The sequence below is a fragment of the Elgaria multicarinata genome, chromosome 8, assembly GCF_023053635.1.
Source record: "Elgaria multicarinata webbii isolate HBS135686 ecotype San Diego chromosome 8, rElgMul1.1.pri, whole genome shotgun sequence".
Classification (NCBI taxonomy): domain Eukaryota; kingdom Metazoa; phylum Chordata; class Lepidosauria; order Squamata; family Anguidae; genus Elgaria; species Elgaria multicarinata.
Genome location: NC_086178.1, coordinates 51731738 through 51758174, shown reverse-complemented (window position 1 = coordinate 51758174; position 26437 = coordinate 51731738). Strand labels below are relative to the sequence as shown.

The 26437-nt window shown below is 40.8% G+C and overlaps 1 protein-coding gene across 2 annotated transcripts in view; it reads left to right on the top strand.

Moving 5' to 3' along the window:
• The window catches only part of VPS8 (VPS8 subunit of CORVET complex), a 92658-nt gene extending 66221 nt beyond the window's left edge, over positions 1-26437 (top strand). For both annotated transcript variants that reach the window (XM_063132353.1, XM_063132352.1), the window contains 5 exons: positions 5687-5767; positions 13924-14093; positions 15800-15968; positions 24588-24668; positions 25276-26437. In XM_063132353.1, coding sequence (XP_062988423.1) covers positions 5687-5767; positions 13924-14093; positions 15800-15968; positions 24588-24668; positions 25276-25425 — 651 coding nt within the window. In that variant the 3' untranslated portion in view covers positions 25426-26437. The remainder of the gene's footprint in view (positions 1-5686; positions 5768-13923; positions 14094-15799; positions 15969-24587; positions 24669-25275) is intronic.

Below are 26437 nucleotides of genomic sequence, written 5' to 3'. Positions count from 1 at the left end.
CCTTTTCCCAAAATGCATTAACTTCAGAGAGGTTAGTTCTGAGGCTGCTTCCCACACAATGTGAGCCAGGCCGACTTTCTCTCGCCTTCCTTTCGCTCCGCCCTTTTTAGCCTGTGGCGCACCCTAGGGCCAGCTAGCCTGTCTGCGCCCTCTTCTTCAGAAGAATGTTGATTTCCCATTGAGTGTATATGATTTGCCCTTGACGAGATAAGCTCTGGAGAGAGATCATCACCAGCTGGAGGAGAAACCATGTGAGGTATCTCTCCCACTGGTACAGGCTGGCCTCTGTCTGGCGCCGACTCCTCTATTTTAGAGTCTGATTCTGATTGATTACCTGAAACACCTTCTTCCAAAACAGAGGCAGCAGGGCTAGACATGACAAAAGGTCAGCAGATTGCCTGAGGCTTAAAAGAGGGAACCAGGCAATTGAATCTTTTCCATCTGCCATCCTTACTTAGGGCAGTCTTCACTTCAGAGACTTCAGAATCTGTCTGGACCTTGTTTTCACTCCATGATTTTGGCAGAAGACTTAATTTAAAAAAACCTCTGAAGCCTCTGCATTGAATCTTTTAGTTTGAATAGGTTGTTTTGTTAGTGAATTGGGTAGAAATTTTAATCGCAACTTTTAATGAATTATTTATTTATTTATTTATTTGTTACATTTCTATACCGCCCAATAGCCGAAGCTCTATTGTGTGTTGTCGTCATCATCGGCTGATCTGTTACAGATATAATATATTGGCTCTTCTCATCTTCAAGGAGTTCATTTGCACCCCAATTTAGATCTGTTGGTCTGATCCCATCACTTCAAGCCTAAGAAAATCTTCAGCCAGACAACTTAAAAGTTTCAAGGTCATTGATGCCTGGTGAACTTTTAAGATGTCTTTGAAACTAGCACAGTATATTCTCTACGGAGAATAATGCTGCAGGCCATCCCAGAAATACAACTACTCTCTCTTCACAGGTTCTGCAATTTCTGGGAATGATTGTGTCTCACACAAACATTATCCCTTAGCCATAATTTCATGTCTGGCTTCTTCAACTGTTCCTTAGATATTACCAGATGCAGGACATGTCTGTTTGTTCTGTTCTGCCTCTGCTGTTTTGACAACTTAGTGTTGTTTAGGCACTGGTGAGAACTGGGTTGCAGGATTCATCTATAAATTAAGAGCTTTTAGCAAGGTCAGGCTTCAGAAATGGTTAGCAAGGTCATCCTTCAAGAACAGATGAACAGCACCATGGAAAGTTCCAAGTTGTGCTGGGGCTGGAAGCCAGAAAGGCTTGGCTGTATGTCACTCCAACAAGGAGCAGAGCAAGGCCATTTCTACACCAGCTGGGAGGGGGGAGGACCTCACAAGATCTTGATCACGAGATCTTCCCCTTAGTCCACACGCGGGCACAACAACCCAGGAGGAAGGAGGGTGTCGCGCCTGCCATTTTTTAAAAAGGATCTAAGCGCATGTGTGCTCCAATGAAACCCTGACCCTGCTACCCCCCACCCCAATCCCCCCCACTCCGCTTCCTTCCCTCTACTGCTCCCCGCTACTTGCGGGGACGAGGGAAGAAACTGGGACGGGCAGCCACAGCTCCCGTGGTCTCGGGATGATCCCGAGACTGCGGGATGAATCGGATTTTCCCAGGGAGTACTTATCCCTGGGAAAACCCGCTCCCGTCCCTCCTTCCTCCCAGGAGTCCCTGTGCATCATTTGGATGCACAGGGACCCGGCCGTGACCAGCCCACATTTTCAGGCTGGTGTAGAAACAGTCCAAGACTGAGCCCTTAATAAGAATATAGCCATTGGTAGGGTGATTGGCCCTGCCTCCATTCTGAGGTTTTATCTCTTAAAGGGGCCTGGCCTGTTTTAGCAATGATGTGAGAGTGATTGTGCTATGCTAGTGTCCTCAGCTCGAGTTCTCAGAGTCTGAGGATGGTAATACAATCTCCTCTAGATACAGGAGACACAGCCCTTGTGTCTTTCTGGAGAACTGGGTCCTGGGGAATTGGAAGCCTTGTAACTCCATGGCTGAGTCCTATCCCATTAATTCTTTTTCTGAGGACAAGAGGCGAGGATCCTCTTGAGGATGAGGAATCTTGGTCCATGACATAGCTCCACTTCAGTTGAAAATCTTAATGTCTGATTAACGACATCAGAAAGGAGCCCGGTTTTGGAATCTTCAAGATAGCTAATCAGGGTAGATCTGGTTTTGGTTTTAGGTGCTTAGGGCTCTCAGCCTAAGGAAAGAGAGGGGTAAACTAGAGAACTGATTTATCAAAAGGATGAGATCTGGATTGCTCTATAAGGAGGCCCTTTGTACTCCCAACTATGGGCAAAAACTTATCCAGATTTCCTTGGAGGCTGCTTAGTTAAGGGTAAGTAAAACACTAACAGATAAAGTTTGGCCCTAGCATTTTCTGTCATTTAGTTAGTACTGTTAGGCAAGGATGGACCCTCCAATATATATATATATATATATATATATATATATATATATAGTATTTAATGTTGTGCAGGAGATTCGTCAACTTGACAGTCTTTTAGAATTTAAAAAAGCAATAAAGACTGATCTATTCCAGCAGACCTATCCAGTTAAATTTTAGAATGTTTTTAGGAAGTTTTAAAGATGTTTTAATCATGTATGGTATGTTTTTAATCAGTGTATTTTATATTATTTTTATACTGTTTGTTTTATACTTTGAATGGTTTTAGGTTTTGTGAACCACCCAGGGTGCTTCAGCTATTGGGCGGTATAAAAATGCAAATAATAATAATAATAATAATAATAATAATAATAATAATACACATGGTCAGATGAGAGACTGGTGCTGGGAACGGAGTTCTTATCGAGTCCACTTGCTGCTATATTATCTAGTCATCCTCTCTCTTGCTACTAAAATAGCAACTCTGCCATGCTTTCTTTTTCTAAGCGAGCTGCAATGTGAAAATAGTTTGATCATGTCAGAAGTTGGAATTTGTGTCACCAACTTTAAAGAAGCCTTCACCTGAATTGTCGGCCTTTAAGGATGCATCACCTATTCTCTTTAGCCTGTTAAAATGATCATGCCACAAATTCCTTACCAGTCTGGATTAATAAGAGAGACATATGGAATGATCCATACATGCAAAACTTTGTGTCATAAATGCATCAAGCAGCTGCCTTCTCTTTCACACCACCCCTCCGTTGCCTTCAATTTTCCTTCTAACTACTGCTTGGCTTCCATTGACATGTACACGCTATTGAAGAGAGTGCCTCAGAAAAGAGTAATGGGTTCTCTGACAGATAAAAATAGCTTGCTGTATGTCATGGATCACGTACATGCTGTGTTAAGGGCCCAGATTTCCCAGTTGTCTTCCATAATTTATATGGTGTCTCAGCGTGATGTACTTTCTGTGCTGCTGCTTTTAAATTAAACATTCTAAAATAAAATGTACTTACTGAAAACATAATGTGACAACCCCCCCTCAAAGACTCCACCACTTTTGTGTGAGTCTACCTTTGCCATATGCTACTACTTGCAACCTAGGTTCAGGTCAACCCTAGTATACCAAAAAAAATAAAATAAATCAGAACTATGCTTTGGTTTATGTGCATAGTTGTCAAATAGGAACTTATGGGACCTACTGTAGAGGCTTTCCAAGTAATCAGGTGTGTGGGTGCCTATAGCCATTCTGGAACTTCATAGTCTCCTTTGTGGCTCATGGTCATTCATGTACCTTTCATCTGCCTCCTATTTAGAGCCTGTCCATACAGCACCTTCCACTACATATGGTTTAGTACTGTAGCACTACAGTGTAAGTGGGACAAGAAGGTATAGTGAGAGGGAATGCACATTTAGAGTAAGCATTTTGTGCGAAAGTGAGCATTTTGGACAATGCTGCTGGTGCTAATCCAGCTATCCTTGGGCTTTGAGCACAGTTTGTGTGATTTGCAGGTGTCTTGAAACACCATGCCTGATACTTAGAAAAGCCCTGAGTATGCCATCTAATATTTTTAAAATATTGTTCACTACCTGCTAACCTCTACAAATAGTATCATAGGTTCCTTTAGTTCGTGCATTAGTTCTAAGGCATCACTGACGTATTCTAGTTCTCCAAATTAATTATTTTTATTTATTTATTACATTTGTATACTGTCCCAAAGCCGAAGCTGTCTGGGCAGTTTACAATGGTTATTATTATTTATTGCATTTGTATATCGCCCCATAGCTGAAGCTCTCTGGGTGGTTTACATAGGATAAAAACACTTCAAAACAATATGCAAAAATTTTAAATCACAAAAACATACAATTTAAAACCACAAAAACAAACCCAGGCTAATTACATATTGCTAAATGCCTGGGTTTGTTATTAATCCATTTACTTATTCTGTTATTACTATACAAAGCTCATTTCCTTCCTAAAATGTGTGTTGTAGAGAGTATTTTCCCAATCCCCCAAAGTTAATTATCCTTTAATGATCTGTTCAAATGGTTAAATCGCCCTCACATTTAAAGAAAATATTGACTGGGTTCACACAACATGACAACCCTCACTCAAGGTTGAGTGTGCGTTGCAGTTGAACCATGGATTGCTGTGTTGCATGAACCCAGCTTCACCATGAACAACCCATGAAGAGAACCCATGGTTTGTTTTTAGGTTATAAACTGTGGATTGTTAATGTTTAACAAATCATGGCTCGCTAGCATGGCTGAGTTCACACAAAAGAACTCACAATTCAACAACAACCTGTTATTCAATGACAACCCATACTAACCCTTGAGTGTGGATTGTTATGTTGTGTGAACCCAGTCATTGTATGTGTAGACTTGATTTGCATCCCCATTAGTTCTTATAATGCCTTTTCCTGCCACATTTAAACAGCAACCACAAATTTAAAACTGGGAACCCCCACCCATACCATGCTCTAATAAAATAACAATAGTGATGAGTCTTGCTACCTTGCTTTTGAGGATTTAGGACAGATTTCAATAAGATCTCGGGGGGAGAGGATGTTTCTACAACAGCTGCAAATTTTAAAAATGAAAGCAGAGAGCTCTAACATCTTAGACAGGATTACTATAAAATTGTAAATAATGCTGACCTTTTCTCATGAGGTAGCGTGTTGCCCTGCTTTAATTAAATCTTACGCATGACTAAACCAAAACTTGTTTAGAAAATAATTTTTATAGAATCAAGGACTGCAATAGGGAATTTCTATTCTTCTTGCTGCAGCAGTTGCATGGAAGAATAGAAAAACCCTGTAGCAAATTAAGGCAGTATTATCCTGGGGTCCTTTTGAAACAGCCCTATGCAAAATCCCTGTAAAACCTGCTGGGGAATAATCTTGGAAGCAATGGGCTAACAACACCTCAGCAATTGGACAGGGGCTTTCACTTCCCTTGAATCTGCACTGAGTGGATTTGTGAACATTTCAACATTTGATTTTACTTAAGAGACACAGAAAAAAAATCTATTTATAAACACTGGACTATATTTAGAAGATATAGATCTAACCATTTGTTTCTTGTGTTCTACTGGGTTGATTAGATAAGAGGTTTTGCACTTCTACTGTAGTCAAAGGAGTCAATATTCATCCAGCAAACACTTTCCCCTCTCTTTCCCTTTACATGATTAGGATGTATAGTAGTTTCTCAATCTGTTTTATTATTATTAATGTAGATTAACATCAGCTTGTAATTTTCACACAGGATCCAGTGTATGGAAGAGGAAAACTTGGAGAAATTCAGGGTCTTGTGCTGGGTATGTTAGACAGCTTTAACTATGAACAAGTAAGTAGAATGAGCTTTTTCTTCCTCTAAGTAAAGTGGTATTACTCCCCCTTGCCCCTGATCACCAATCATTTGGTGGTATCTCAGCATTTGTGCAGTTTTTCCCCATTCTGAAAGGTTGAAATGCCTCTTCTGAAGATTAGTTCCTGGCAGTAAGAACTTTAAGCTAAAATATGCTGCTATTTTGGGCCCTCCCACTTTTGACTTTGGCCCCGCCCACCTCTGGGATGCATTGCCAAGAGCTTCTCCAAAATAAAAATTTGGCCCTCAGTGTAGAAGAGGTTCAATACCCCTGCTTTGGCCTTAAACAACCTGAGCTCTGCAAATCTTAATGTTCATATGTAGCTATCTTCCTTCTTAAATCAGCTGGAGAGGGTGTGCGCTATCCTGTCATTTCACAGAAGCAAAATCTGTTGAGGCACAGAGCAGCCCTTCCTCTGTTCTCAAGCCCATGCTAAAGAATTTTCTGCCCAGCGAGATCCACCATACTATGTTTTAAAGATGTTTTAATCATGTATGGTATGTTTTTAATCAGTTTTTAATGTGTATTTTATACCATGTTTTTATACTGTTTGTTTCATACTTTGAATGGTTTTAGTTTTTGTGAACCGCCCAGGGAGCTTTGGCTATTGAGCGGTATAAAAATGCAATAAATAATAATAATAATAAAATAATAATAATAATAATATTTCAATCTACTGTTTACAAGAAGATATATTCAAGAGTTTTCTACAGCTTTCTACTGTTTGTTTAAGGGTTGGTTTTATTTCATCTTTCTGTTTGGTCTTTTTGTTCTTGCTTTGGTTGCATTATTGAAAGTTGTTATGGGGACTTAGTTTAGGCAAAAATAAATGGCACCTTCTTCACACTCCAGCCCAATGTTGCTGCCAAGTTGTGACCCAAAGTCCAGTATACAGCCAGCAAACAGAGAAGACAAAATTGCCTCAAGGCACAGTGAAGAGAAGCCCCTTTTAAACTTCTTCCCTGATGGCTTCTGACTTTGCCTACCAACTTTACTTGTACTGGCTGCCAACATTAGACTCACAGAGAGCTTCTCTAGACTACCTTGAAGAAAATTAGTTTCATTTCTCATTAAAATTCCTTATTTGCAGATGGACCACTCTTCATTTAAAATCTAGTCCAAAAAGAATGGAGGAACACAACAGTATCAAGGCTATTCTCTACTGTAGGAACTCTACTCCTTATCCATCTTTTATGTGCGAGCTATATTTAGTGGACTATAAACAGGTCATCTGGATAAGCTTGGAATGTTTGATTTCTTAGGGTGTGGTCCTATGCATGTTTAGACAGAAATAAGTCCTACAATTCCCAGCATCCCCCAGCCAATTATGCTGATTGGGGAATGCTGGGAGATGTACAGCTTATTTCTGCCTAAATAAGCATTGGATTGAACGTTTAATGCCTAAGATGCCTTATGCATGCTCTGTGAGGGAAACATCTGGACCATGACACACAATCACCTGGTTGTCACGACACAACAGCCTACCATGGCTTAATGTACTTGTAGAGGCTGTTGTGTTGGCGTCCACATGTTCCTGGCTTGTTGTGTCATGGAAACCCAGATGGCAGGGGTTGTTTGAGGGTTTGACAACCCTCAAATAACCCATGGCTTGTTTTAGGGTAATTTGAGGGTTGTCTAACCCTCAAACAACTCCTGCCACTTGGGTTCACATGACACAACAAGCCATGACAACCTGGGTGCCTGCGGGCGTCATGCAAAAAAGGTGCCTGTGGGCACCCAGTACAATGCAACAGTCCCTGCGGGTAAATTAATCCACAACAGGCTGATGTGTTGTGCGAACCAGGTCACTCACATCCTCATGCATATTGTCAGGCAATAATATAACACACCACTGGCAAACACATCTTTTGATAAGGAATGATTTCTAAATCTAATAGTATCACCACCTCCATAATGATCATTATCATCATCTAGTAGTATTTGTATCTTGAAATTGTTATAGGTTCTCTTTGTACAGGTGTGTGTGTGTGTGTTGTCCCTTCCTCTTTTCCATCTTGACTTTTAAAGCTGGAGTGAATGCTTTCATTTTAGGACTATACATATAACCTTGTTTTCAGACTTGCCTCAAGTACCATTCACATCAGGCCTCTCTCGGGTTATAAAAATGAATATTCTGCACATTAGTAATGTCTCTCTTTTGTTCTGCGATGCTGCTCTATTTATACCACAATTAGAGTGGGTCTGGTTGTTTCCTGAGCCCATTTATTTGGTAGAAATTGTCTCTTCTCTGTTTTGTGTCTGATGTAGGTAACAGAGAGAGAGCTATATGTCTGTGATGGAATGGGAAAAGAGTAGTTCCTTCTTTCTCTCTTCCTCTCCCAAATAAATAGCTGTTACTCATAGTTCAGTCTTTTGATCCCCAAAAATTCTTTTCATAGAAAAATCTGATAGTCCTTTTCTGAGCACAAAATAAAAAGAAAAGCTCATAGCTCACTTTCCTGGCAGTCGTGTTTTCCCACAGGAGCTTTAGGCATCCACTCCACTCCTCAGAGTACAATTGGTTTCCAGGGAGGATGTACAAAACCATCTTTGCAGTATGCCCTAAAACAGGAGAAGAACCATGGAGACATGGCACTAAAGCATCAGCAAAGATGGTCCTTCTGGCTGTGGATGGTGTAATTAATTAATTCAGTTCCCTAAAGGGGGCAAAATTTTGCTTTCCTGGGAGAAGGTTCTCCCATACATCATCAAAAGAAGAGGTACTTCAGTACCATTTCAGTTCCATAACAGACAATCTTCCGTGCCTTATTTTACTCTTGCATTGCTCTGGTATTTATTTAGGAATTGACTTAGGATGCCTCCAGATTGCTTCTCTCCAGTGATGTTGTCGTTAAACAGGAAGAGTGGGAGAGGAAACAACAAAGTCTAGGAGGCTGGTTGGGAGTGTAATTGCCAATACCCTTTGTGCACTGCAGTTACATTTCTGTATTGGAGAATGTGATGGGCGTGTGTGCACATGCATGAGAACCCCAGTAGCACCATACATAAACCACAGTGGTGTAGATAACTTTAAAACTATCACATGCCTGTACTGTGTGTGGCCTTCTTGTATGTGTAATCATTAATCAGAGGCCCATAGCCAATATTCTGGCTGGCAAATTCTTAAGCTTCTCTAGACTACCACCCCCACCACGACCCCCAGACAATGAGCCTCTTGTCCCCTTCTCTCCTTGGTACCTAATGGCAATGCTCCTGTGAGCTTCGTTGTAGGCTTAATCAAAGGCTGCTTCCGCAGCTTTTTTCTTTTTTCTTGGTCTGACAACCCTACCTTGTCAAGTAGCCAGGGAGTTTTAAAAGTGAGAACTTCATTTTGCCCTCAGTAACATTATCGTATAGCTAAACCTGGCCCTATGATGACATCACTATTTCTGGAAAGGGAAAGATCTGTTTGAAAGATCTAACCTTGTTGGTTGTGTGCTATCTCCAGTATACGAGACAGTAAGCCTGTGTGCACCAGTTGCTGGGGAACATGGATGAGAGGGTGCTGTTGCACCATGTCCTGCTTGATCATCCCTGGCCGATGGCTGGTTGGCCACTGTATGAACAGAGTGCTGGACTAGATGGACCCTTGGTCTGATCCAGCATGGCACGTCTTAAGTTCTTGTTTTCTTAAAACAAACATCACGTAAAAGTAGCAACTGATCAGCTCAGCAAAGAGGTTAATTCTGGAGTGCTGTCAAACCAACCATCAGGGTTGTGAACAAATTGGTGAACATTCAGTTCCAAAAAACCCTTTAATCAAAATTGTTTGCCCCTGAACATTCAACACAGGCCTGCTCCAAATCTCCATGTATTTGACTTGCTGTAATGTAAATTTATATTTTTCCAATGTGTCATGTGGGGGCAGTAATTGTATCTGGTTAACCTTCATTTATTTATTACTATTTATTGATTTGATTTGTACCCTGCCTTTCTACCAAGAAAAATGGCACTCAGCAAATCACAAATAAAACTCCATTAATAATAATAATAATAATAATAATAATAATAATAATAATAATAGCAAATACATTAAACCAGAGTTAAAAACACACAACAGCACCCAGCATAACAGACCTGCTTACACACCAAGGCCTGCTTGAATAAAAAGTTTTTTGCCTGCCGACAGAAGGACAGAAGAGAGGGAGCCAGCCTCGCCTCCCTCAGCAGGGAGCTCCACAGCCTAGGAGGGCCTCCTTCAGGTTGCCACCAAATACACCACTGAATGTGCACTTCATATGTAATCACAATATTTCTACATTTTATAAACACGAGTGGGAGCTGCCATAAAATGTCGTGTGGAGCGCTCCTGTTCAGGGTTCCAGCAAGCCAGCCATGCCTTCTCCCATTCCATCCCCCTGAGTTTCTCTTTCCTTCCCCCACCCTGAACAAGGGCTCAGTATTCTGTGTCCACTGAGCGTGCTCAGTCCTCATTGGGCAACTTTTTCATTCTCCCCCCCCCCCCACCCAAAGGTATTGGGGTTCTCCCCAATCACAGTGCCATTTGGCTACATCAGCACTTCCACTCCCCTCTGAACATTGAAAATAGAGAGAATGATGAATACAAGATAGAAGCATGCTGATATTGCATCCTGCTGCTGCTCTCACTGACTGTGCTGCTGCCAGTTTGACTGCATGTTAGTCCATATTACTGTTCATTTAATGAGCCCTAACAAGGTGAACATTCTTCTGGGCTCCACAATTCAAGAAGGATGCAGACAAGCTGGAGCGTGTTCAGAAGAGGGCAACCAGGATGATCAGGGGTCTGGAAACAAAGCCTTATGAAGAGAGACTGAAAGAACTGGGCATGTTTAGCCTGGAGAAGAGAAGATTGAGGGGAGACATGATAGCACTCTTCAAATACTTAAAAAGTTGTCACACAGAGGAGGGCCAGGATCTCTTCTCGATCCTCCCAGAGTGCAGGACACGGAATAACGGGCTCAAGTTAAAGGAAGCCAGATTCCGGCTGGACATCAGGAAAAACTTCCTGACTGTTAGAGCAGTGCGACGGTGGAATCAGTTACCTAGGGAGGTGGTGGGCTCTCCCACACTAGAGGCATTCAAGAAGCAGCTGGACAACCATCTGTCAGGGATGCTTTAGGGTGGATTCCTGCACTGAGCAGGGGGTTGGAGTCGATGGCCTTGTTGGCCCCTTCCAACTCTGCTATTCTATGATTCTAAGGGATAAGCCTAGATTAAGAAGAGTAGTGTTTTGGGAGGCATCTTTCTTGTACTACCTTGCACCAATGAGCATATTGTCAAAGAAGCTGAAGCCAGTACAAGAAGACACGGACACTTATTCAAAGCTCCTTTGTGATCCCTTTCTCCGCCGCCCCCCCCCCCCCACACACACCACAACTAGACTGCTAAGCATTTCTCTTGTAATGTTCCAGTTTTGCTTCCTGCTGTCTTTTTTGTTTGTTTTGCAGGCTGTTCTTTATAGCATTAGAAAGTATTAACAAAGGTCTTTTTATGTCCTCCGACCAATTTGTCCACCATAACCTGATCATTTTGAATGAGTATTATTGTGTTAGTCATTGTTTCTTGTCTTGGGCCTCTATCTGTAAAAATGAAAGAGTGTATGATTATTAAAGCATTTTGTATGTTGGCACCAAACCACAGTGTGCAAACCTGTGAAACATGGTTTCAAAGTGCCTTGCAGCTAACTATGGTCAATGAAGACATTGATGATGGTTGATTGGAGTTATAGAAATATGAAAAAGTGCTATCTTAATATTTTCTACTAATATGATTTTATTGTAATAAGCATAGTTATACCTAAATTTGATATATTGTTTGTATCAGTTTTCTTAAACTTACTTCGTTTTCATGATTGAAGTTATAGGCCAAAACATGCTGAGAACATCAGAACATTTTCTGATACAAAGTGAAATTTTCCTATGCAAATTAACCTAATATGCATTGGAAAAAAATTCCAATTCAAAACTATCCAGTAAACCCACATCACTGTTTCTGTCCAGGGCCCTCCCCTGTGCCCCTAACTCCACCCACTGCTGGAATGCAACTTCCAAAACTCGTCCCAAATTAGAATTTTGTCCTTGGGCAGAAAAAGATGGATCATCACTACGCTAGTGCATTCATAGTAATTAATGGCCATAATTCTGTTTTTTTCTTTTAATGAGTAGACATACCCGACGGTCTACTCTGAAGGAAGTCCTTCTGAGTTCAGTGAAACTTAGGGCACATTCTTGTGCAAGTTTAGACAGAAAGTAGTCCTACAACTCCCAGCATTTACTAGCCAGTGTAGGATTGCATCCTTACTCTCAGGTAAGAATGTATAGGATTGCACTCAAAGGTGTTAAAATTAAAACAAAAGAACATAAAATAGGATTATGCACAGGTGACGTAGTGCTTTATGTGAACTAATTAAGGTGTTAAGAAAATCAGTACAAAATATGGGTAGGTTGCAGGATATAAGATCAATGAAAATGAGTTGCGTAATGCTAGAAATAACTGGTTACAAAAAGTTGTGTGATCAAGTAAGATGATTTCCTGTTTAGACCTGCAGGTAGATGGCGATGGTAAGAATTTATTAAAAATTATGTACTTCTTATGCAAGAAAGTCCAGGAAGATTTGGGAAATTGCACATGTTTGAAATTCTCTATATGTGGCAAAATGTAATGCGGCATAGAAATATATTACCCCCAAAAAGTTAATTTTCAAAATGTTCCTTCTAAAATCACAAAACTCTGCAATAACAGAGGTTCAACCAGGTTCAAGGAGGGCTCAAGGCAAGAGGCATTCCAGAGGGTCCCCCTGCTTCTCCCCCCTCTTTGCACTTCCCTGCCTTTTTTTTTTACCTAACGGTGTTGGCTGCAGTTTCTCTTGGTGCTGCTATGTTGTGCTGCCAAAAGAAAGTGCTGTTGTGGTGGCAGCCAGACAGTATAGGCTTCAGCCCCACAGAGTACCACGTGTGTGTATGTGTATGTGCAGCCATTGGTGAAACTGCAGCAGTGAAGGGGTGGTCTTTTCACTACTCCGGTGTCCTGATTGGCTGCACACACCCACACACCTTAAAGGCTGCATCTGATTGGTTCAAATAAGTACAACTCAAACTTAGCTAATAAAAATGTTTTAATTTGAAATGACACACTGCATGGGCCAGGCTGTAAATGCGACTGGCCACCTGCCACTGCATTGTCCTTTGACCAGAGCAGCAGCAACATAAGAAGAAGTCACCATTGCTGCCTCTTAATGGTTTTTCGGGGGAGGGGGGATCCTCTCGGACCACAGGGCCCTAGATCTGCACCCTGTGGTTCATCCCTAATGGCACCAATGCTTAAGAATGTCAGAAAATTATTAGTTATATTTGGAACAAGAAAAAGAGCAAGGGCAAATAACAAAGTAGCATATGATGTATTGAGGAAAGGCAGTCTGGATATCCCAAATATAAAATGGTACCATTGGAATAATAGGTTATAATAGTTTAAAAGAATATTTTTTCCCTGTAAAAGCAACTACTACAAAAAAATGTTATGGATATACTAGCATAATTTATAAACTGTGAAGATTTTAATTTGGATAGTTGTTTACAGAGAGTTGACATTTGGAAAGAAAAAGTATTTGGTAAATATTGTTAAAAATGCCGTGATTTTAACATATGAACAAGTAGCTGTCATGGAAATAAGACCTCCTTTTTTTCAAGCTATCTAAAATAGATTCTTTTTAATGGGACAGAGATCAAAAGATAATATTGGTTGGAAAATGGAATTTGAGGGATTAGCGCAAGCAGAAGAAAGTAAGCTATTTATTAAAATTATATATGACTTTTTAAAAATACAAACATGTCAAAACTACAACGTGAAATGGAATAGAGAGATCGCTATGAGCTATGGCAATTATTGTTACTTACAAAAGAATCTTGCTTTTTTGTTGGAACTAAGTATTGAGAGAACTGTTAAAACTGCACTTGACAGTATGAAAGTTATATAAAATGTATACCATAGGAGAAGGTAAATGTTGGAATTGTCAAAGAGGTGACGTTAGCATATCTAGAGGTGTTGTTTTTTATCTCAGTTAATCTTCTTGATGAGATGCTCTGCACATGGTTAACGTTTATATAGCATGGTTAACAAATTAAGTGACTGTTTTACCCTTCTTCTGATTGACAAGACTCTCTTAGAGACGACAACTAGCTTACTCAACCATGATCTCCACTGGTCTTTACGTAATTTGAAAGCATCTGTGACTAGAGGGCTCAACCCCAAGCAAGATTACTGCTGCATTTGTTTGCAGCAATACAAGAGAAGACAAGAGACTGCTGACCAAATCATTGTCTTCAGGTAAGTCTAGACTAGAGAAAATACGGTGAGAGGCTTTGGCAGGAACGTTTCTGAGGAGGGGCCCGTATTTGTTTAATCTATGTAAATAATAAAGAAGGTAAAGAACCTTGCATGCTTAATGTGTTTGTGTTTATGGAATTGGGCCTTGAAAGTGGATGTATGGTAATACCTGGATCACAAATTTAGTCAATACTGTTTTATCAGTTCTTTAATCCTCCAGAGTGATCAGTTTTGAGGAGCCTCCTGAGTGCTCCTATAGATCCTGTTTCAGTAATAAAAACGTGGCTCATCTATCAGTGGCTAAGCCATAGTCTTAATAATGGTGTCAATTGCCAGCCTTTTTAACTAAAACCAAACCCATGCTGTTTTTCTATAATGAAAAGAAATAGTGGAAAGAAACAAGTAATTTAATTCTACTCCTCCTTGTGGAGGAGAAAAGCTGACTAAAAGGACAAGTCAGGAAAAGTCAACCCTAACCCCCCAAGCATGCTGACAAAGGAAGCAATAAAATGGGCTGAACCTGCAAGCAGGAACCTTCGTTTTTTAATTCCACCTTCAGCTCATTACACAAAAGCACTGCTTCAGCACTGCTGAAGGGCTGTAGTATGGAAGCAACCTTGATGATGAATCTCAAGCGGGTATGAGAGGTACTATAAGGGTCATGGACATTAGTGCAGAGGGAGGAAATTAACCTTTGTTTTAAGTAATCTTTACATTTCTTAACCAAGATTTTCACTCATAGTGCTGACAGAAACCAAAGCCTTTGCAAATGGTCATCTTCTTCTGCAAGATAACTCACTTCTCTCTTGGTGCTGTTCCATGGGCCTTACAATATGCTATTGCCCTTTTCCTAGTATTAGAAAAAGTGTAGGGATATTCTCGCTTAGATGCCTGTTTTTCTTTTTAGGTAGGAGACACGTGCTTAACTGTGAAAGTGGGTGGATGCACTACTGTGGGAATTGTGGGGAAGAGGAGCTTTGTAGTTAATTTAGCGTAATTTTGAAGTTGAGTTATTTTGGCAATTAAACCACTGGCAACTCTAGAATCAGTTTAAATGAGATTTGGCCATCGTATGTGACTGTGGCAGAGATTAAAAGGGGAGGAAAGGAAAGGGCATCTGTTAATCACTATCTTAGACTGCAATCTTATACATATTTACCTCAGAGTAAGCCCCATTGAACATAGTGGCCTGGTTTGTATGTACTGAGAAGCTATGGATGAATTTCCCCACAGGGATTTTTGTTGCCACCATGGCCACCATTTTGAATATTCGGAGTCGGGTGGGATGCCCCAGAGCTGTTCGTTACGTGCGAGTCTGGTGAGGGTGAGTTGTTGGAATGGTTGATAAATCACCTGCAACAACCCTAAAATAGCCCATGAGTTCTTGATGGCTTGTCAATCACCCCAATAACCCACCCTCCCCAGGTTCACACATAATGAGAAGCTGCAGTGGGGGCTTGGTTTGGCAGTCTGGTGCCCACAGGCTCTGCAACCCGCTATAGCAAACATGCAAACCAAGTCTCTGGGACTTGTTTTTGAGTAAACGTGCATTGAAGGGGTTGAAATTTTATTGTATTTAAAAAAGTCTGTTTCTCTTGTTAGCAGTTTGACATTTGGTTTAATAGAATCTATTTAGAATTAACTTTACAATACAAATGTCTGGTATCTAGTTGCAATATAGTTTGTATAATCTGTTTTTGTAACAGCTGTGGCCACTTGTACCACTCTCTATGTCTGCTGAGTAAAGAGTGTGGAACTGAAACAAAAGGACAGATGAGATGGACTTGCTTTAAATGCAACGCAAGTCACAAAGGCGGGAAACTAAGTGAGACTACCTCGCAGATGAAAAGGGGAACTCCAGTATCTCTGGCACAGGTAAGACTTGCACAAGCAAGCCTTTTCAAGAAGACTCAAATTGTCTCTCTTGTCTGGGAGCTTAGGAGCACCTTTATAAAACACCCTCCTCCTCCTCCTCAGCTTCTGCCTCCCTCTTGCCACTCCCTCTCCCAGCCCTCCCAACTTACCCAGGGCAGGAGGAAGGGGAAACGGCAGGGGTGGAGTTGGCTTCAGTTTCTCAGCAGAGCTTTCTTTCCCACCGAGGAGCATGCTGGGAGTATATCTTCCAACAAGAAATTGCCATGAAAAATGCCACTTTCCTGCTGGAGATGCTGGGACATGTAGTCCCAGAGTTCTCCTTAGTGGGAAAGGAAACTCTGCTGAGGAACTAGAACCACTTCCAGTAGTGCGGTGGCCCCCTTTTCTTGACCTACATAAGTTTGGAAAGGCCAGGGGAGAGCAAGGGAAGAGGGGAGCGGCACTGCTGAGGTGGCGGCAACAGGAGTGTTTCCTGTGTGCTCGCTTGGAGCATGATGAAAGATCAAGAACTATTTTGTATTTACATAGGTGTAAGGAAATTTTACTTGCCCAGTTAATTTGTTCACCTAGCTTACTGGTGACAGGCCCTTACTACCTGTCCGTTAAATTTTAGCTTGGCTTTAAAGATATGGTTTGCCTTGGCACTTGGACACGCCAACTTACACAGACAATGACTTTGGAGAAAGTAAAAGATTACTTTTATTGATCAGAAAGTCAATTTCACTCATGCGCACACACACATCACTCAACCTCAGTACAGAAACAGAAGAAGAAGAAAGTTACGCTTACAGCATCTGCTGGCAAAGGCTCTGATCTCTTTTAAAGAGTGCCATGTAGTATCTTCAGCTGTAGTCTCTCCTCTCCTCTTTGCTCATGAAGATGGTTTGGAACTTCAGAATATGGTGACTTGCCTCTCATCTGCTGTAAAAGAGAGAGCATGTCGTTCCAGGGTTAACCTGGCTGGGCTGGCTCCTGATTCAAGGTGTTGTTTCTTGCCTTTGGGTCCTTTAATACCAGCATGTCTGTGAGACTCTCTTTCCACGTATGTGCCTCCCCACAGCATGAAAGCATCGTATGCCTCTAAGAATTTTCCTCCTTCTAGTGTAATGAGATCTTTAAGAGTGTGCAACAGACAGGCTTTCTCTCTTTGTAGCTCCCCTCAAAGTTTGATCCTACTATCCCCTTCCTGAATGCCATTTGCAGGCAACTGAAGAGGTTTTGTTTCCTTTCAGTTCTTTCCTGAAAAGATTTGTTTTGCTGGCCACTGCTTTTTTACTATTATTAATTTTGCCTCTGAGCTAGTAACTGAGCCTTGTGGCTTTTCTGTTGTGCTGAGTGGCTTTTTTATGGCTTATTTTATGGTTTTAAATTGTAAATGTAGACTTAATTTGTTAAAAAATGAATTTTATATTCCTGATGAAGTGCCTGATTCAGTCTGGAAAAGCAACTCGCAGATGTTCTGAATAGAATCGAATAAAATAAAATGGCAGAGAATGGCAGTGTATTGTCATGGGAAAACAGGCAGGAGTCCTCTGGTTCGCTGGAGTGGGTAGGTGTCTAAGGGTTACATATAGGCCAATGTGGCAAGTGTTCTTTCTCTGATCCCCTTATAGAGGAGAGGAATTTTTCTTCATCATTAGTGGTGCTACAGGCAGTATCCAATCAGCCACCAGACATAGTTGTCCAAACATCAGTGAGGATGTTGGCTGGAGGGAAATGTACTGAGCATGCCCATGTCTAAGTTACTGTAAACAGAGATGAATCCTTCCCATGTTGCAGTTTTTGTCATGGGTTTTCTGAGTGCATGTATGTGTGTAAGAGCACGGCGTTTATTGAAAAATTGTAACATAGAAAATGCTTCTTAAATACATTGCTTCTAACAAAACACCTCCCAAATTTGCATTTGCTTTTTTGTAGTTTCATCACAATGCTGACTCATGTTCAGTTTGCAAGCTGCTTAATGATAATTCAGAAGCTTTAAGTAATCCAGCTGCTAAGGCAAAGTAGTAGAAAATCCTGATTTTAGAGTATAAATGTTATACGCTTGAATTGGATAAGAGAGGACTAATATATAATGCAGCCAGAGGATGATTACAGCAGGAGTCAATGTTTGTAGCTATTGTAGAAAATGCCTAATGCACTGAAGAAGATCTCATGACCCAGGGATTTGGTGGCACTCTCTTCCACAACAGCTCAAACAGAAAACAATTAGATTTGCAATGAATTAAGTGCTCAAACAAAAGATTCTTCTAGTGACTTTTCATTCCTTTATTCAATTTGCATTGAAGTACAGCTAACTGAAGTACTTGCAGCTGCACTAAAGTAATATTCTAATTGTCAAAGAAACTTCTTAAGATGAGCTGTTTGTTCACAGCATGCATTTTCAGCTGTCTGCTGCATAATTCTAATACAGCTTAGCCCCTGGAAACTGGCTGAATGAGAACAAGGTGGACACATCAAGGTTCTTCTAAGAGAAATACTGTTCAACTTAGTGGGTCACTACACATACAATTCATAATGCAGAGTTGTTTGGGTTCCATAACCAATTTTCTCCCTTAGAAACTTTCATCACATGCATTTCTTTTTTGTTTAAGACTACCTATAAAGTTTTTGAGTTTGGATGCTTTTGTTTTCTTGCGAATGCTTTAAGCAAAAATGGATTGATGCTGGAAAATGCCACCAAGCATCTGTAGTATATTTCTTAGTACCATTTCTCCTCTTCTGAAATGAACTGTCGGCTTGAATTTTGAAGTAGTGTTGAGATTTATATGTGAACTGACAGCAACCTAACACACACAGCTTTCTCTTTCTCTCTCTCTTGTGAGCATCAATAACCACACTGAAAAATAAAGGGTATGCCAGGGAAATTGGTGGTTTAAAATGTAGTATGTGGGATAGGAAACTACACTGAATATAAAAAGTCTGAGAGTGCAATCCTATGCATGTTCAGACTTCTGTCTGAACATGCATAGAATTGCGCTTTTCATGTATTTCTGAGGTTGGCATTCTATCCTAAACCTAAACGTTCATTAGGCAGTTTCCTCTAGATCACCTGCCTGCAGTGGAATGTCATATTTTGTATTCTTTAAAATGATGGGAACTGGACCTTGTGCCAGGTACAGGTGTAGTAGTCTTACCCACCCTTCCTCTCCATCTCAGGCCAGGAGGGGCAAAGAACAAAGATGGAAGCAGCCCAAGATTGTAACAGGTTGCTCCCGGCAAGAGCTGCACTCTGCTAGGAACAGCCAGAAGGAACAATTTCATAAATGACAGATGGCAGCACAGACCATTTTGGCCCAAGGCAACTTAGCCAACAGCTAGACTGCAGCAGTAGCATAAAGCTCTGCTGGGGATGCAGGAGTACACACACTGTCAGGACTGTCATTCTGTTGCTTATTTCCAAGAGATTGATGCTCATCCAGCCTTCATGGGCTGATTATACATGCTAATAGAGAAGCAATTTCCACAATTTCATTAGAGAGTGATTGAAGGCCTGATTAATGTAGACGTCTGATTTTTCATTATTTCTTCTGTTTTTTTCAGGCATCTTAATTTGTGCTCTGTGTGTACATTACACTTTTGTTTTAAACTAATTATTGTGTCTGAGCCTCTTACCAGAAACTGTTCCCAAAAGATAGCCATAGTAGTCTGTTGTAGCAAAAACAACAAAGGGCATTGTGGTGATTGCTTCCTGTAGTCCATTAAAGCTTATGCCATGGTAAAAGTGTTAGTTGTTTAGGTGCCACAAGCCTCTTCGTTAGCCTTCCCCTACATGGTACTCTTCAGATGTATTGAACCACAGCTCCCAGCATATCGCCAGTCAACTTGGCTAGCTGGGGGAGGCCGGGTGTTTCCCCCAGCTGTGTTGGACCACATCTGAAGGACACTAGGTTGGAGAAGGCTTCTCTTAATTGCCTCCACTAAGTGGAAGTAACTGCAGCTTTCAAAAAGTGCACATACCCCTACGACAGAAAATATGCCAAGTTATTAGTATGTTTCTGCTGTCTTTGGTTGCTAAGCAAGGTATTTGTGGACTTCATGAAAAAGTGTCTTCCTTTTAAAAGAGTCTTTGGGGAATTTGCCAGATTAAGCTGAATTATAATTTCTTCAGCACAGTGATGGATGTTGCCCTGAGTTTAAATTTCCAGCCATTCATCAGTCACAGTCTCTGCCATTTATCTCCAGTTTAGCTGAATAACATGGTGTTTTGCAATTCTACCATTGATCTTTTGGGAATTAACATGGCTCCAGGGTAAAACAAAGTATTTGTTTGCATTCCCAATCCTGGCTTCAAGCAGATCAGTGTGTGTGTGTGTATATATAGACATCAGATTATTGGGACAAGTAGTGTCAAGAAATGCTAAAGGCAAAATGAAGAGCGGTAGAGTTCACTTGAATATAAAATGTTTGGATATTACCTTGGAAGTCTTGTTATATATATGGCTCAAATGTGAATGTTGATTCACTGCTCACCTACACTGATACAGTTGTTATCCAAAGAAAAAGCTGCTTCATATGTGGCCAATAATCTAAACTTGAAGTCACCTCTCTGCAGAAACTGCATGAAGATGGTAATGTCTGGCAGTCATAGATGTGCGTTTTTCACTCCATATGCATACATTATGTACAGTCAATCATGACTTTCCATAGCATGACCACAGGTAAATAGGTACATGTTCAGGTACCAGATGCAATCTATATGTAGGCTTCTTGTGAATCAATGTAGGAAATCAGGAATGTGCAAAGCCTCTCTTAATGATGTATTGTTTATTTATTTAAAACATTTATATCCCGCCCTATATCAATAAGATCTCAGAGCGGCGTACAGATAAAAGCATACAGTATAAAACAGTAAATATACATAGCTAAAAACAAATTAAACCATGAACCAAGTTAAAACAATATATAATTTTAAAACAGTTAAAACAATGTGCCAACTTAGTGAATTCAACCATTAAAAGCTTTGTTAAAAAGCAATGTTTTCACTTGGTGCCAGAATAAAATCAGCGTTGGCGCCAGTCGGGCCTCCAAGGGGAGACATTCCACAGTCGAGGTGCCACAACAGAGAAAGCCCTCTCCCTTGTCCCTTCATAGTGAATGTGTTGTGCTGGTGGGATGTGGAGAAGGGCTCCTCCAACAGATCTCAAGTCTCGGGCAGGCATATATAAGGTGAGGCGCTCCCTCAAGTATCGAGGTCCCAAGCCGTTTAGGGCTTTAAACGTCATTACCAACATCTTGAATTCCGACCAGAAGCGTATAGGCAGCCAGTGCAATTCCTTTAAGACCAGTGTTATGTGGTCTCTGTAAGATGTACCCGCCAGCAGTCTAGCTGCTGCATTTTGCACTAGCTGCAACTTCCAAGTCATCTTCAAGGGCAGCCCCACGTAGAGTGCAATCTAATCGGGAAGTTACCAGTGCATGCACTACTATGGCTAGGTTTTAAAAACACATTCTCTTCTTCACCCTGTTCTGAGCTGCTGATAATAACATGATGTGTGAAAGGAGAGTGATTCTAAAGCTAAAATGGAACTGAAGCTGTAATCCTTTGTACACTTACCTAGGAGTAAGACCTATTGAACTCAGTGGGATTTAGTTCCAAGTAAAATGTATAGGACTGCATTGTTTGTCTCATGACACGGAAACGGGCAGCTGAAGAGAACAACCACTATTCCTGTCTTGTTCTCATGCATGTCTAGTTCAAAACAACAGGTAGCTGTGCAAATATCTCTTCCCGACACCATGAAGCTGAATTTGAACCCAGTGATTCTCAGGGTTGCCATTACTGGCCCATTGTAGGGTTATTTGAGGGTTGTTTAGTCCTCCAACAAGCCATGACACCTGGTTTCAGATGACACGATAAGCCATAACCAGGTGGTGGCTATGCAAATCGTGGCATGCATCCCAGCTCACAACGAGCCACCATAGCTTATTTAAGCTATGGTGGCTTGATGTGATTGTGTGAACAGGTCCAATGAAATGCAAAGCCTGCTTGTAAGAATTAAACAGTGTAAATAATACCGGATTTAGTTGTACATTTCCATGGCTCAAAGGTCAGATTTGCACCATTGTTCAGGAAATATAAGAAAAAGTTTCAGTGGGAGACTGGTTTAAATCATCCTTTTTTCTTGATGATTTTAAATCATGATTGAAATCACTCCACCGTGAAGAATGTGGGCCTCCATTAGATTATTTGAATGTGATAATTTCTAGAAAGATTCAATTTCAGAATGGCTGTTTCAATGATTATGTGAAACTTTAGTCAGATTTGTAAGTTTCAGAAAGGTGTTTCAGTGTAACTTTGTAAAGAGATTGTGAAGTCTTTAAAGTCTTTAAAGAGGTTTTTATCCTGTGGAACTGGATATTCAAGCTTAATATCTGGGTTATCCATTATTAGTTGCTTGGCCAGTTCCTGGTGTCCAAAGCAGAAACTGGATTCTAATGCAAATGTGCAGGTTTGGGCATTTATACTTAGTGTAATGACACAGATGTTAAATTTGCTAAGAGATTCCCTACAGCATTGAATAAAAAGCTTTCCTTTAGTTTAAAAAAAGGAAAAGGCCCTGCAGCACTTGTTTCCATGACAACAGGAAAATTGCCTGCAATATATCAGCTCATCAGTCCCAAGAACAATCTGATTGATAGTTACATACAAGTAAGAAACAGCAAAGGGGAGGCAGTTATGTTACATTTTCTTGTCTCCGGATAAGAACAAATTACCATCTTTTACCTTCTGTTTCCCTATGTGTCTGTTTCAGACCTCTGAAAAGAAGACATGATGTCGCTTAGCTGCAGTAGCTTTGTAGCCAGTGTGTTAGTTTCCATGATTATGAAAACTTACTTGCCTACTGAGTGTTAATGGATAGTATGCATACACACTTACTCTCCAGTTTTTTTAAAAAAAGTGGGGAATGGATTAGGAGAACCATGCAAATGTGAAGAGAAAAGGGGTGTTGGAGAAAATATATAAAAGTCTAACATCTAAATCCTATACTTTTTTCATTCCAGTTTCATTAGTTAGCATTATAACACTGATAATATCTGGGAATGGGAGTATTCATTGGTATCGTTTTTAATTCCTACATAATGGGCTGGATCCAGAAAATTCACTACCTGAGCAAGAGGACTTCCCTTGTCTCTGTCTCTGTCTCTGTCTCTGTCTCTGTCTCTGTCTCTGTCTCTCTCTCTCTCTCTCTCTCTCACACACACACACACACACACACACAAACACACACACACACACACACACACCAGCCCCTTCTGCCCCTTAAAAGCTGCTCCTGAGACTTAAGGGCCCCTCTGGAATGGTGTGGAATGGGACATGGGGAGCTGCACATGACAGGGGGAATTGGCAGAATTCAACGAAGGGCTGCCTTGTGGGAGTGAAAGTGCCTTTCCGCTTGCACAAGGCACCTCTGGATCCAAGGCAATTAATTTCTTCCAATCACCTGGAAATTAGTGTGCTTTTTCATTTTCTTTCTTTGCCTTTATAACTGTGCACAATTTTTACGTTAACGCTGTAATTCTATGCACACTAAATAAGCCCCATAATATGGTGGGATTTACTTCTGAGGGAACACACATAGGATTGTGCTACAACTATAACACCACTTACCATGCTTTCCTCCAACAGTACAACCCTTGATATGTAAGATTAAGCTGTTCCTTGAACCATGCTGAGTCCTTGAAGCAGGGTCATCTTCCTTCAAGGATGTTAAGCAATATAACACTTTCTTTAAGCTTCAACATGGGTAATTGCGTTCAAGGGGTTGAGTGTTACATTCTACCTCAGTGAAAGATTCACTGATTGGTCCTGGATAAGTTGAATTCCCTCATCCTCTGGCCTCAACCCCTAACATGGGAATAATAATGACTTTGTTGACAAGAATGCTTGGATTTATAAAATGGAGGATGCGTAAAACTCTGTATACTACTGCATATGGTATAAATTGGAAGCTCTAACTGTTGTTCTTTTGAGAGTGGTTCACACACACAACATGTGTGAAAAGCAAGCTTCTAGATTCATGGAGCTGAGGTGGCACATAAGCCGTTTCTTCACTTTTAAGACCCAGACCTTATATAATTCCAGCTCTTCATATGACTATCAGTTTCTTTCTTAGCTAGCTGCAGGTGTGGTTGACCACCTAAATGTGAAGTTGTGCGTGGTCTTATTCCAGCAATGCACAGTCAAACACGTACAGGTGGCTAGCCACACCAGCCACTAGCCAGGAAACATGCACACACCCACACACCTACCTAAGACTGGCAAGCTGAGAATCTTCCAGAACAAAGCAGGCAAGGGCAGGCAAGCAGTTCTATACTTGCCCTTGCCAGTTTCAGAGCATGAAATAGAAAATGGTTAATGTAAATAAAATAATACAAAAATCAAGTGGAATATAATTGTGTTTCCAAAAATAAAATGATACTTTCCATTGTAACTGTGTGATTTTTCCAGCCTTAGTCTAATTGGATAGTCTTTGTTTTCAAAATGAACATCAAGCATGTATTCCCTCCAGCCTTACAGAATTTGACTACCTCTGAGGTCTGATAAAACACTGGCGTGTAGAATCCCTGGTTGATGTGCATAATTTGTGTTGGTGACATTATAATGTTGTTTCTTAGACCAGTTCAGAGTCCCTGTTGGATCCCCAGCAAGCTCAAGCATTTGACCAGCTCTGCCGTCTGTACCGAGGAACATCTAGGGTAATACGACTTGCTTTTAATAGAGTAAAACTTGCAGCCAGTTTTGATGTATGTTCCCATACCAATGGTATCTGAAATGTCACAACAATAATAGTTGTCATTATGTTTTCCTTGGGTAGGGAAGGAAGGGGCTTCCTTTCAGGAGCATAGGGGCAGAATAATTGCAACATCTTAGGTCCTTTCAAACCATATGTTTCCTCCTATTATTTTTTTAAAAAGTATTTTTCGTTACTTGCATAACTCAGTTGCAGAATTTTGCCTCTGTTGTTGAGATTTATTTATTTATTTATTTATTTATTTATTACATTTATGAACCGCCCAATAGCTAAAGCTCTCTGGGTGGTCACAACAAGGTCAGCTCTGTGAACCGCCCAGAGAGCTTCAGCTATTGGGCGGAATAGAAATGTAATAAATAAATAAACAAACAAACAAACAAACAAGGACACACAACTTTTGGTTTGCAACCCCTACAGTTCTTAAAAATTAACTAAATTCATTGTTTGCCTCTTTCAAAAGATTAATGCTTGTATTGCCCACGTCGCCTAAGTTGTCTGCTTGACGTCTGTTAATCTTAGTGTCCCAAGTGGTGTTTTTCTTTTATTTGTAGTTGGCTCTTCTGACTGAACTCTCTCGAGATCGTGGTGGTGAAAAGCATGGGCTCCTCCATGTCTCCCAGGGTGATCCTGCTCTGAATAGTGTTTTTCAGAATGAGACTTTCCAACTTCACCTCACTCCTCCTCCTCTTCTGGAAGACTAATCTTTGTTTTCTTGGGCAGCAGGAAAAGCACTGTGAAAAGTACTTGATGATACCGTATACCCTGATGGAGGAATGAGCTCTGAGGACCACTTTATATGAAGTAGAATATTGCTCCAATGTGGAATCTTTGGAAGGATGTCTACTGTTTTCCCCCTTGTGGTTTGCTTAACAAAGCAGAAGGAACTTCAAAAACTATCTCTGGTCATTTCCAATGGGCTTTGCTGAAAGCTATAAACTACTCCTGTCAAACCTATGCGGTTCCTCACTGGAGCTGAACATAACAGTACTTGGGGCAATTGTACTAAGCCCCAGGGACAGAGTGTCTGCAGACAGAGCTTATTTAAATAATTGGAGTTTGTTGCCTTAGAGAAAGGAACCAAGGGAATTCAACAAATGTCAGTCATCTGAAGTTGACATTTCTCAGGCTTCTTTAAATTATCTCATTTAAATTTAAAGCAAACATTGGTACTCTACAATCAGTATAAGGGGTGGCTGAAAGAATGCAGCGTGCACAACAGTAACCCAAATGAGACAGAATTGCTAAGGACACCCTGTTCAATTGTAAAATTGCTTTCTTGCATCCTCTGATTTCAGCAGTCCTTATCTATGTCTATATCTTAGTCCTTCTAATAGTGGTTCAAAAAGGTTTGCTGTAGCAAAGGCTAGTTGTGGAAAATGTCACTTATTCATATCATAAGCCATAAATTCTGCTAACAAGGCATATTGTGATATACCATTCAGCCAACTTGACAGTAGCAAATATATGGTGCCAGCTTGTGTGTGTGTTCAGATGCCTGTGCTAGTTGTGTGCCAGCATTTCCACAGAGATCTCACTGTTTCTAGTGTACCAAAAGAAAACAGCACATTCATCATTTATGATGGTTGCTGCTGCTGAGTCGCTGTGCTGCATGGAAAGGACATCCTCTTTCTTTGTATCCACCCCCACCCTAGCCCATTTATCTATAATGAACTCAGCACTGAATTAAAGGAAGGATACAGATGGTTGTCAGAG